The sequence below is a fragment of the Lissotriton helveticus genome, chromosome 10 (assembly GCF_964261635.1).
Source record: "Lissotriton helveticus chromosome 10, aLisHel1.1, whole genome shotgun sequence".
Lineage (NCBI taxonomy): Eukaryota > Metazoa > Chordata > Amphibia > Caudata > Salamandridae > Lissotriton > Lissotriton helveticus.
In genome coordinates, this window is record NC_136071.1 from 610,227,258 (window position 1) to 610,240,992 (window position 13,735).

At 45.3% G+C, this 13,735-nt stretch overlaps 1 protein-coding gene across 1 annotated transcript in view; it reads left to right on the plus strand.

The window, feature by feature from the left end:
* Nucleotides 1-13,735, plus strand: part of TXNDC11 (thioredoxin domain containing 11) — a 450,106-nt gene that overhangs the window by 349,397 nt on the left and 86,974 nt on the right. Inside the window, exon 9 of the mRNA XM_078663148.1 lies at nt 7,981-8,126. Coding sequence (XP_078519274.1) covers nt 7,981-8,126 — 146 coding nt within the window. The remainder of the gene's footprint in view (nt 1-7,980; nt 8,127-13,735) is intronic.

Sequence of the window (13,735 nt, forward strand, 5' to 3'; positions counted from 1 at the left end):
CGCAATACCACCGCATGTCGGGGATCACTTTCAACTTCTGCAAGAGGAAATATGGCCCTCTTGGCCAAGGGGGCCGTCGGGCGCGTTCCTGGGCCAGAAGTAGGGTGTGGTTGTTATTCCCATTACTTTCTGGTTCCCAAGAAAGGCAAAGGAGGCCTACGCCCTATCTTGGACCTCCGGAACGTCAACGGCTTCCTCTGGAAGGAGAAGTTCAAGATGCTGACATTGGCTCAGGTCTTAGCTGCCCTAGACCCTAGAGACTGGATGGTGGCGTTGGACTTGCAGGACGCTTATTTCCACATCCACGTCTTGCCGTCCCCCCGGCGCTACCTGCAGTTCACGGTAGACCACGAGCACTTTCAGTTTACCATGCTCCCCTTCAGCCTCACCAGTGCCCCTCGGGTGTTCACAAACGTGATGGCGGTGGTCGCAGCTCATCTGCGTAGATCTCGGGTTTCAGTCTTCCCCCTATCTCGACGTCTGGTTGTTGAAGGCGGGCGCGTCCCAGACAGTCGTCTCCTGCCTCCAGACTACGGCCGACCTCCTGCACCTGCTGGGGTTCTCCATCAACGTGCCGAAGTCACACCTGTTCCCCTCTCAGAAGCTCCTTTTTATCGGAGCGGTTCTTGACTCGGCGCAGTTTCGCATTTATCCCCCCCGAGCAGTGAGTTTGGGATATTCAGGCTCTGATTGCGATCTTTCAGCCTTTATCCCAGATCTCGCTCAGGTTGACGCTGCGCCTCCTGGGGCTGATGGCCTCCTGCATCCTACTGGTGCATCACACCAGGTGGCGGATGCAGGCTCTGCAGTGGGACCTGAAGTTTCAGTGGGCACAGCATCGGTGCAACCTGTCCGAACACATCGTGATCTCGGAGGGCACTACGAGTCAGTTGCAGTTGTGACTCACGGACCGCGATTGGGTCGATGGCAGATCCCTCTCCCTACCCCGACCTGAGCATGTAGTAGTGACTGATGCGTCCCTCCTGGGATGGTGGGGGCTACATGGGAGAGGTGGAGATGAGAGGCCTTTGGTCTCCGGCGGAGTCCCGGCTCCATATCAACCTTCTGGAGCTGCGGGCGATCCGGCTTGCACTGAAGGCATTCCTTCCCTCTGGCCAGGGAAGTGTAGTGCAGGTGTTCACGGACAACACCACCGCCATGTGGTACTGCAACACAGGGCGGGGTGGTGTCGTGGACCCTTTGTCAAGAGGCTCTGCGCCTCTGGACATGGCTGGAACGCCAGGGCATCACCCTGCTGGTTCAACACCTGGCAGGTTCCCTGAACGCCAGGGCGGACAAACTCAGCCGTCTGTGTATGATGAATCACGAATGGCGTCTGAACTCGGACGTGGCCCAAGGCCTCTTTCTGCACTGGGGAGAGCCTTGGTTAGATCTGTTCGCCACAGAAGAGAATGCGCAATGTCATCAGTTCTGCGCGTTGGAATTTCCAAGGCGGCACTCGCTCGGAGACACTTTTCGTCGCGAGTGGATCTGCGGTCTGTTGTGCGCCTTTCCGCCTATCTCACTTCTGCCCAGAGTGCTGAAGAAGATCAGGCACGACCGGGCCCAAGTCCTTCTTGTGGCTCGGGACTGGGCACGAAGGTACTGGTATCCCGAGCTACTCAGTATGTCAGCCGATCCCCCGATTCGTCTGCCTCTTCAGGAGGACCTTCTGTCGCAGCAGCAGGGGACGGTCCTCCACCTGAACCTGTCCAGTCTCCACCTCCATGCGTGGAGATTGAGCGGTGGCAGTTGAGGCCATTTGACTTGCCTCCTGAAGTCTGTGATGTTATTCTGGCAGCCAGGCGTCCCTTCGCAAAATCAGTATACTCCTGCAGTTGGAACAAGTATGTGGCATGGTGCACAGAAAAGGCTGTGGATCCACTCTCTGCCCCCCTTTCAGAGGTTCTCCTCTTCCTTCTTTCTCTTGCCCAGCAGGACTCTGCTCTGGGCACTATCAAAGGCTACCTCTCGGCTATTTCAGCCTTCTTAAGGCTTCCTGATCAGCCTTCTCTTTTCAAGTCCCCTGTTGTAAATAAATTCTTCAAGAGCATCATGCACATGTTCCCTTCTGTTCCCTTTGTGATGCCTCAGTGGTACTTGAATCTTGTACTGACTTATCTGATGTGCGCTCCCTTTGAGCCAATTCATAACATTCCTCTTCCTCTTCCTCTTCTGGCTCTTAAAACTGCATTCCAGGTTGCTATCACCTCTGCCAGGAGAGTGAGTGAGCTCCAAGCTCTACCTCCTTTCCTCTCTGTCCATCCGGACAAGGTTGTTTTGAGGACTCGTCCTTTTTTCCTACCCAAGGTGGTTACAGCCTTTCATATCTGGCAGTCTATCACCTTGCCCACCTTCTTTCCGCCTCTTCATCCCTCGAAAGAGGAAGAGAGGCTCCACCGTCTGGACCCAAACGTGCTCTCTCCTTCTATCTAGATCGTACACGCCAGTTCCAGGTGGACGACCAGCTCTTTGTTGATTACGTGGGCGCTAAGAAGGAACAGGTGGTGCACAAGCGGACCATTTCTCAGTGGGTCGTCTTGTGCATCAAGGATTGCTACTCCTTGGCAAAAAAGGAGCCTCCAGTGGGGCTGCGCGCCCTTTCTACTCGGGCCACGGTGGCTACTAATGCCCTGGGTCGGGGAGTCCCCTTGCAGGACATCTGTCAGGCAGCTACGTGGGCCTCGCTGCACACATTTGCTAGGCACTACTGCCTGGACAGCCAAGTCCGGAGAGATGGCTTTTTTGGCCGTTTTGTTCTCCAGGACTTTCTGGTGTGATCTTGGTTCGCAGACCCACCACCTGGGTTGGTATTGCTGGGGTATCTATGCTAAGGTAAGGAATCTAACACTAACCTGTTTCTTTTAGATTCACAAGTTACTTACCTTCGGTAACAATATATCTGTAAGAAACAGTAGTTAATGTTACATTCCTTACCGTCCCACCCATCCTCCCCGTTCTGCGAACTGATATCTAAGGTTAAGGTCATCCCTTTCAGGGCCTTAGTTTCATGGCACCAGTGTTGGTTTCTATCATGGCTCTGCGTTCCTGGCGCGGAAAGCTATGTACAGAACTGACGTCAGCGCGCGACGTCATACCGGCGATCACCACGACGGACGCGGAGCCGCAGACGACGCCTACCGATGCGCAAGGGTACTGCTGATGAAAACTTTCCGGATCCAGCCTGACGCCTGGGGATATTCTAAGGTAAGGAATCCAACACTAACTACTGTTTCTTACAGATATATCGTTACCGAAGGTAAGTAACTTGTGCAATGGTGAGATTAATTTCTTGGTAATTCTGGTATAGAGTTCCAAGGTTTTTCCCTCCAAACCGAAACATCTGTATTTTCAAATGAATGTCAGAAGGTGATGGTGAACAGGAAGCAAATGTATAGGAACAGACAAAAGCCTTTCCTCAGTAAAACTAGACAAGTACATACTTGAGGAGTCCTCCAGAATAGATTAAACTGAATTTCTTTCTCCGATAGCTAGTAAAGCGATCTTGGAGGTAAGGTCCCACAGAGTTGTGTAAATATAACTTTTTAGGGGTACACTGTTGTAGGGTCACCTTTTTGTCCACAGATTCAAAGACCAACTAAATAGAGATCAACATTGGAGTTGGAAATAAATAACACGTTTATTAATTGCTTATGAGTGGGACCACATCCACACAGCACTCTCAAGTGCTACCTGAGGTAGTACACTGGCTTCACAAACCAGTGCCCTTTTTATACAGGTTTTGTGCAGTGTAAGCATGTGAACAGAAATAGGAAGAACAAGTTTTAGAAGTAGTTATCAGCAAACAAGGGTTGATGAATAACTACATGGTCAGCAAAGTGGTAGGGGGAGCAGAAATGCTTATGGCAGGAGTAAATGATTGACAGTTAACTGGTGTGCTGGCAGCTACAAACTGTCAGCACGTACATTGCTTTTAGCTGAGCCAGGAAGTCAACTAAAATAGATAGCACAAGCAGAGTAAAAAGCCGAAAGAATTACGAAGGAAAATTAAATGGGCACCAAAGCCAAAATGGCTGTTGCTTATGCAAAGTAAAATATTACACTTTTTCCCCAGCAGACCTTTTGGCATAAGCTAAGACATTTTCTTATGCTTTAAAAGGGGTACGATAAATATCATGCATATCAATCAGCATCATATCGCTGACTTCTAGGTCTATTGCTAAACTGGCATTTACGTTTTGGGCATTTGTTTTAAATGGTAGACAAGTAGTACAAGTGGAAATACTGAGGGAACAAAGCATTGGAAGAACAAGTTTTAGAAATAGTTATCAGCAAACAAGGGCAGATGAATAACTACATGGTCAGCAAAGTGGGAGGGGGAACAGAAATGCTTATGGCAGCAGTAATTGATTGGCAGTTAACAGGTGTACTGGCAGCTACAAACTCTCAGCACGTACATTGCTTTTAGCTGAGTCAGGAAGTCAACTAAAATAGATAGCACAAGCAGAGTGAAAAGACGAAAGAATTACGAAGGAAACCTAAATAGACACCACAGCCAAAATGGCTGTCGCCCATGCCAAGTAAAATATTACACATTTTCTACAAGTTGAATCTCACCTAGCCATATAAGGTATGATTATGGCAGCACAAATATGAACATAGTTTAGCTTATAACCAGGTGTTGGTTTAGGCCAAGACAAATCTCATTGCCATACACCAACCCTGATGAGATTCTAGCATTAAGAAACTTTGTCCAGTGGGTGGTGTACAATGGTGGCAAGATCCAGTGAAGCAGTCTTATAAGATTGCAATATGTGCTATCAGTAACAGCTAGCCATCGATTAGCATGTCTCTATCGCTTACCAAAAATACCATGTCGGAACTGGGACAGTTGTGGTAGGGCACAATTGGCCAATCTAAAAGGGGAGGGCCATTTTGGATCAGCATGATTTCAGGTTCAATGGGTTCAATATGAGACAGCAGACAAATGCTCTCTTGCCATGGGCAGTGCCAACGTGATGTCTGTACATCAACAAATTGAAAATGACACCATTCTACAAGTTTGCCTACAGGCTTCAAAAGAAGGCCATGCCACCTATTCAAAATGGTTAGACAAGAATGATCTTATCCAGGCCACTACATTCAGATCAAATTAGACTTGGAACTGAAGATGTAGACTGTGGAGACCCGTAGCTAATCAGCCCATCCGCATTCACCAATCCTTCAACAACATACAATTTTACCTCAAAGTATTGTTGGCCAATGACATCACCACTGACATCATGCCTCGTCCACATGCAAAACAGGATGTTGGGTGCTTCCTTATGATTAAATGCTTCCAAATAGTATGTTTATTGTTCAGAAACAGCCAACCCATGCAAGCCTGGCTCCTTCACTTGCACTTACGTGTCTTCTAAACTCACTGGGTTTTCATATTGACGCACCTCTTTCATTTGAGGAGTGCATTGCAACAAAACTGACCTTATCGTTCCAAATGTACATATCCTAAAAACAAATCAGTCTTTACTCTCACAACGCAAATTTCTGACAACCGTCCAAGTTCTTGTTGTATCCCATTCCTGCAGTGTACTACTGACCAGCCCACTTGAACTGTCTCTTGCCTCTGTGAAAGAAGTGCCACATGCTGACATCCAACTCTAAAAGGGACAGAATAACTTCATGTGCCGAGAACTCACTTAGTGTCTGGAACTCCATCTCCTCTGATATTAGGACACTATCTTCTTATGACGCCTGATATTGCAGTGCCATCTCACAAGCTGAGGAATGCTTTGTAACCCTTAGAGATGATGTAACTAAGATTCTTAGACAGCCACACGATTTTGTATTACATGTTGTATAACAAGATTCTCAGTGTACGTCCATGGGACTATTTGTTATCTCCCTTAGTGTTAAGAAACCTGCGCCGTCCTAGTGTATGTATCAGGTTCGCACAACTCCCCATGTAATCATTAGCTATTGTTAATATTCATTTTATCCCTATATGTGTTGGTATTCCATGCAGTTCTACTCCTGCAAGCCCTATCGGGCTACTTGATGTTAATGTGAAGTACTCTCTTGCACTCTGACCGTGCCATAGAAAACTGCTAATAAATAAATCGCCACCATCCTGGGGGCACTTCACTTGAATCCATGACCAGTGGCGTAACAAAACTTGAGCCCCCCGCAGATACATGGAGGGCCCCCCTCCAGACTCAATCAGGAGGTCTCATGCCAGGGTACTGTGCTGAAAGTGGCCCCCGCATCGCGGTGGTTGCAAGGGCCTATATTACGCCACTATCCATGTCCTTCAATGTCTTTCATAGCCTATTTGTTTAATGTTTATATTCTATTGTTCTATTGAATTATTTATTCTTTCTCTGTTGTTACCATACTACACATAGCTGACTTAAAATCCAGACTTGGAAGAAAGGAGACTTGAAAGTAAACTCTTTCGATCCACCCTCCTAGACATTTGACCAGCATCAAGTTTACAAACGCTTTGTTGCAATTCTTGATGAGTTCATTGAGGAAGGTTTGACACGCCCCTTTAATGAAAGTTAGGAAAACTAATGGAGCTTTTTACTCTCTCTCTTCCTCTCATTTCTACGTATTTAAATGCCTTAACTCCTACGGTTGGCTACCCAAAATTGGCTACCACCCTAATAACCAGTGTCCTATGAACTCTTTGAGAAAGATGGTTATATTTTCAGAACTCCTACCTCATTCTTTCATTCCCCGATTTCTAACCCTCCCCATTACAGTCCTTTGAAGCAGTTTCAAGGTAGCACGAAGCACTAACAAGCAAGCAACATAAAAGACGCTTTGAATTGCACTTGAGTGTTTCTCTTTTCCATATCGAGCATGGTTTTTTATTCCCTTACACGCTAACAATTGAATTTGCAGCCTTTAGCTTTTTACTTTTAAATCAGAAAGGTGTGGGAATGGCCTGAGGGCAGCCGTCATCAGCAAACAATCAATAAACAATATTGTAAGTTGAAACTATACAAAGACTGCTAGACCCTCTGTGCATCATTTTTATCACTAAGAAATCTATTTCTGAGTAAAATCCGCAACTCATATCTAGGTGTCAGGATTTTTATTTCCAAGTTTATGCGAGGTATTTATCTCTAACGTGGAAAAAATGCCTTTTAAAGGTGGACGCGTCCTTTATAATGCCATTAGGAAAATCAAACCTTGGTAAACTAGTATGTCTCGCTTTGGAACTCTGGTGCGATTAATACATTTTTTATTACAAACATATACATCAAATATAAAAGAAAGAAAAATGTCGCCACGCCATCGAACTGTGATGACCATGTGCTTTCAATAAAAATGTTAATGTTAATAAATAATTAATGCATATGTTTATCTCAGAACAATATGGTGCATTTTAACAGTCTGGTGTACTGATAACCAGGATTAGTATGCTTTTTAGTTTCACAGGATAATATTATTTTTGATGAAAATGTAAAGGTACTACTGACTTGAAACTACTGTAACCGGAAGACGTAGTTTAAAAACATTAGGGTGACTAAAAAAGGATAAGAAAAAAACATTGACAAGATAAAGCATTGGCCTACTAGCCCTGGAACTGAAGTGCACTTCTTTTTAGGAAGATGTGCACATGTGATCCGGCCAAATACCACCACCCACAGTGCAAAGCAACCAGTGGCTGAGTTTGGGGTGACCCATGGCCGCCTGCTGTGTGCTCTATTTGGCGAAAGCAAAACTTGAATGACAGCTGAACAAACCAATAAATTGAGAGGGGTGCCTCATAGCCCCTCTGTTGCTAGTGAGGCATTCTTTCACTAGACCAGACCAAGTATAATATGTACGGTGAAGTGGATAGTACTTTTCTAAAATGGGCCAGTCTTCACAGACTCTGGGTGTTTGAGGAAAGACATCTTGTTTATTTTTAGTGTACTCTTTAGTTGTTTAAACGCTTTGCCTTTCTTATACTTTAGCTATCACTAGCCTAAAACGATGTACTAACACTTTCTGTTTCGTGTTTGGTTTTAGAGACTTTTATTCAGAACTTCAGCATTCAGTACAGCCCCCTCCGAAGACATCTTGTTGGCGCCTCTCCCATGGCCGACTATGAGCAGCGCTTAATTTCTGAAGTAACCACCGCTACATTTAGGCGCATCGTCCTACAGAACACAAAGGTATGATTTTTTTCCACACACATAGATACGTGTGCACCCTCTTTGGCTCTCTTCCTCCAGTCCTCTGCTTTTAAACCAGTGTTTTCATTTTTTATTTTTTTGCAAGCTACTCAGAATATTGCTTCAGTGATCGAGAGAACAAGAAATATAAACATATCTATATCTATACTACTATTATAAAGAGAGAGCTGAAACCTTTGAGGCGGGTAAACTCAAGAAGTACAGCACCAATCACAACACCCAATACACCATTGTAAAGGGTAGTTGCAACAGATGGACATAGGCTATACAGCTGGCCACCATATACATTAGAAAGGTCAAAGAACCTTAGGGGTAAAGTAGTCCCTTGTGGGCGTTGGTGTGGGCGTGTCAAACTCCACTTGGGCGTGTCAAACTACACTTCACATTATTATTTTGTGGGCGTGCACGGTTCTCAGAGGGGCGTAGCAGAACAGCGTTTTCAGACGCGTACTTCACTAGCGCGCCTTTCAGAAGCAATGTGCAAGCCCATTCACGCTCCAAATTCAAAACAAGCTGCGTCGCATCAGGCGCCGTTAATCATATATAGTGCGAACCAACCTTTGTGGGCATAAGCGTTAGCGTTGTCACACGGGTAAAAAACAAAATTATAATAAAAAGGGGGACGGCTTGCGCCAGCAATGTGCGCACACATTCACGCTCCACCTTGCCGTTCTCATGACACAACATTACTGATATATAGTGCGCCGCTAAATTATTAGGCGTTAGCGTTGTCTTAGGGGGTTGCACTACAATGAAGTAAAAAAAAAACGGCGTGGCTTGCGAAAAAATTCACGCTCCGCCTTGCCGTTCTGATCACTTCTCACACGTAGCTCTCCAAACAACAAGCTGCGACGCATTCACGGATCCTTCACATACTGCCTACAATTTACACTATCAAAATAAACCGTCACTCATTTTGTTACGTTACATTTCTCACAAGTAGCTGCAGGAAGAAAAATAATAAAGGCCCGCACAAGCGCAACATTCACTGACCGTGACTTTCACGCTCCAACGGCTCCAGCGGACACTGAAGGCAGGCAGCGTACAATACTATCAAAGACACTTCACAATTTACTTGGACTCTGGGGTTCAGACAGGGCCTCAAAACAGCCCTCGCAAGCACGGGATCACGCAGGGCACTCTCAGCGTACACACGTTAACGTGAAAGACAACGTGCGGGCCTGAAACCAGCCCTCGCAAGCACGGAATCACGCCGGACACTGCTTAAAGCTGAGGACGCACACACAACGAAGGAGCTGCAAATATGTGCCTCCTAAAGGGGCATGGTCACATTAACATCAAACACAACGCACTTGCACACACAAAAGCTTAAAAACTTAAAGCTGAGGATGCACACAGAACTAAGGAGATGCAAATACGGGACAGCTAAGGAGGCACATATAAAAACGCTGTGAAACATTACACACATAACATTTCATCCCCGACAACGTCAAGACGGGCTGCTAGTGTTTTATATTTTTATTTACGCTTTTGACAGAGAATAGGAGCAAAAACATTTTGCGACATACATCATGATATATATGTAGCATGAACTTTCAGGACACATTTACACCGCACAGTTGCTACCCATGTGTGTCATCAATTGCCTCCTCAAGTCCTCCCGCCACTCCTGCCGTCAAATCTCTGGTCAATGACGACCAGGCCTCCATATCATCAGCCAAGTACTTGTTTGTGCAAACCATTTTCATCTGTATTTCCTCTATAACGACTCATTCCATCATGTCTCTTTCCCCGGTTTTATAGCTGGTCCTGTCGCCCTTAGCCATCTGATTGCTATTTGCCTTTTTGCCAGCACCAGCCCCAATAACGCAAACTTTGACTTTATTCTCTTCCCCTTAGGCAGCGGTATAGGGCCCAGCAGCCCCGCAAGCAGTGTTGAGGGAACTGGTCGATAGACTGTCCAGTGATACTGCGTAGGTTCGCAACCACATCCGCCCAGTAGCCCTCTAACCGTTCAAAGGTCCACATCATATGTAAGAGATCAGTATATTGCTGGCTGCATCTGGGCAAGTCTGGGTGTCTGGTCGGGTAGATTCTGGCAGATTTTAGTGGTGTGCTTGGTGTAGAAAGTTAAAATGTGTTAGCTGGAATCTGGCATTACTTGAGAGTGCTTTAACATGCGCACAGGCCTGCCCCTACTCTGTATTTGTTAGTGTGTCACAGCAGGTCTTTCCGCAGCTGCTGCTGTATTTCGACTGTTTTTCCAATGCGCTCCCCCTGCCCACACACTTAAATGCTTCCCACTCCACTGCCCTAGAGCCTCTCTTGTCAACAGTTATGTCTCCTCCGTCCGTAGGGCTGTCTCTGGGATTCACTTCCGTACCTCCAGCACTGCGCCCCCTGTGAGGAATGGCCCCAGCGGGCGACAAGCCAGCAAGCAGGTCAGGCCCGTCTCCTGCACTGCACGGCTCAGCCTTGGTTCTCCGAATCTGGCACTCTCACCTTCTACGTCTCCAAGTTGGCGCCGCATCAGCAGTATTTGCTTTTCACACCTGCTGTGTCTGCACTGCTCCTTCCTATGTTGCTCCCTTCACCCTGCAGGCTACCCGCTGCACTTCTGCGTAGGCCTCAGCACTCCAAGAAAAGTCAGTCCGCTTCCTCATCCCCAACAACAGCAGAAAATGACAGCCAGCATTCCTGGGGCGTTCAGGTTGTTTTGTTGTTGCAGTGTTCAGGATGTTGGAGGACTTTTTCAGATGCTACCCAGAACTCTCCCCTAGTGCGAGCTGTCAGTCATCGTGCCAGATCACGCTCAGAACAAGAAATAGTTAAAAAAAATAGATTGTAAATGCAATGGTAAAGATGTATCCAAATTTTAATGAAACTGGAAGAAATACTGCATGTGATATTTAAAATGTTTCCTGAGTGGTCGGCTGTTATTTATTTCTAGGATTTGTATATCGCCTCCACCACTGTGACAGCCTTTACGGGCACAAAGGGATGTGTCAAAGTGGGTAGAGAATAGACACCTTTCGGGAGGGCCAACTAGAGGTCCCTAGTCTGATCATAAGTCGTAGATCGCTGAAGTACATTTATTAATGTATCTCTGCTACCTCTTCCTAGAGCTTCAGCACACTTTACATAGAGCACTGTTGAGTTAAACAAAACGAAAGTCAGTAAGCAATTCCCCACATGAATAACAAACAAAAAATGTGCAATAAAAACAGCAAAATAAACATTAAACAATATTTTGAGGTCAAACCGTGCAATGATGGGTTGGAACATATGAGCAGGGTAGAGAAAACACAGCATAAGTACATAGACATAAGCGGTTACAGAGGACAATGCCAGGTGACTTCACTGGGTTCTTCTAAACTCCATTTAGTCCTTTCCAGCCAGAGACGGAATATGATGAGTATGGATAAATTGAATCATTCCTTTTCCCTTCAAAGACCAGATGATTTGATAAATTGAGCAACAGGGTGTTGTGTTTCTAGTTCGCTACGAACTGTAGGAGTAGTTTCCTCATCTGAAAGCTATTTGTAGTTGGCTTGTTCTTCCAAAGGTGTAAATGTAACTGCATTACTAGACGGTTATTGCATTGGCTTAAATCTGCAGTCTGTTTCATCTGGACTTGAGTTTATGGTGATACGCAGTTTGGTCTGCTAGAATTTTGCCTGAGAGAATTTCCAGTGAGTCTCAGGCTTTGATTTCTGGTTGTAGGTTGGTGCACTTAGGTGTAAGAATGCTAGGTGACCTTTCTCCTAATGTCTACAAACATGCCATATAATGTCATGTGAGTTTTGCACTGAATAACCTATCAACAGATTATTCATTCAATATTCGTGTTATATTGCAATCAAACGAAGGGGTCTCAGTCTTAGGACCTCCTTTAAAGCCTAGTGGCAGCTTGCTTGATCAGCAGACTCTGTGTCCATCACTTCCCATACCACCTCCTTGGGGGATGCCACTCCAGCTGCTACATTGAAGGCACAGATGCTTTCCTGAGTGTGGGCCACTTTCCCCAGTATTTTGAACTGCAACAAGAAACTTTCCAAAGTGGTGTTGAGGCTTCTTAATGAGATGTCTCCCTGCTCGTTTGGGCCATTGTGTAGTTTCTTTTCTTGGGAACACTGTGTCTCACTTGGTACTCCTGAGTAGGGAAGACAAGTGATGGTTGTCATGCCTAATAAAATAACCAGGTGATCTTATGATGGACAAGTTGCCGGATTAAGTGTTTAACTTGTCGGACCTGCAGAGCCTTCACTGTTGGATACTCAGTGGACCCACAATCTCTAAATGGCACAGGGACACCATGCATCTGCAGACTTCCATCAAACCCTAAATTACCCCTTTAGACTGCATGAAGAAAAGTTTGTGAGTTACACCATATTTAACCATTTGGCCAATCATGCTCATATTGTGTCCGAGTGTATCCAGTGGATATTAGATCAGGGCATTATGAAGTTAATTAATCTTATATGTGCTTCTTGTTTGAGTATTTCTGGTGTAATCTGCTCCGAGATTAACTGGTGTCACTTGTCTCACTCAGAAAGGTAAGGAGTGTTGTGTAGCTCAGGCTCTCTATTAGATTAATTGAATGGTCTAGTGTACAGGTGAAGGAACACATACAAACAGGAAAGGATTTAGAGACCCTCTGAGGAGACCAATTGTAAATGTCCTTGAAGAAACTACCAGTGGTCAGGTACAAAGGCACTGACGGGTTTGTCCATTTCTTTACGCAAATAGCGACATATTTTTAATGGAAGGAGTTGTCTTTTTCCAATTGGACTGTCTGCAGAGATAAGCAATTGTTTGCTAATTGACTTGAAAACACAAAAGCCTGAAGGTATTGCCTAAGGAGTTTTTTAGGATTAAAGGGATCATCCCTAAGCAGACTGACGCCATACTGTAATTCTTGGGAATGTATAGATTTTGCTGAATGAGACCAGTCATTAAAGTGGTCCAGGGAATGGAGAACAGAACTGATCGAGGGAAGGAGGAAAACATTACCTACAGCGGAAAGTTTGACTGGAATTTTTGTTAGCGTGCTGCACAGTTTGTCGGAGACACTTGTATAGGATAATGGGGTGAGAAATGAAATTATTAGAGATTTTAGTGTGACTGATATAATCTCAGTGGGGAGAGGACACTTTAAGAATGGAACTTTAGCAGAATGCGTGTGTGTGTATATATGTTGTATATCTCTGTCACCTCAAGTGTCCTACGCATATGTATTGGCCAATATCAGCGGCAGGTTGAAATTATTTATTAATCGAAGCACAGTCCTTGTACAGGACATCACTCAGTGTTGTTTAGAAGACCCTCACACACCCTATTGGTATCATGCTTCATCATCGGGTCTCATCCTGGTCCCTAAAAACCAGGATAGGCTAATTTAAGCTCTTAAAGGGAGCACTTTAAGATAATTTCTTCAACCGGGTCTTATGCTAAATCTACCTAGAAAACACTTATGGTATCCCTTTTATTGGTGGTGTTTCTGGTATGATTAAAATGAAAAAAATTAGAGGTTATGTGGAAAGTATGATCGTACGCCCTCTCTGTGAATCCACATGTTTCAGCTCCTGTTTTCACCAGGCCAAAGGATCCTGGGCTTTCATCTGGAC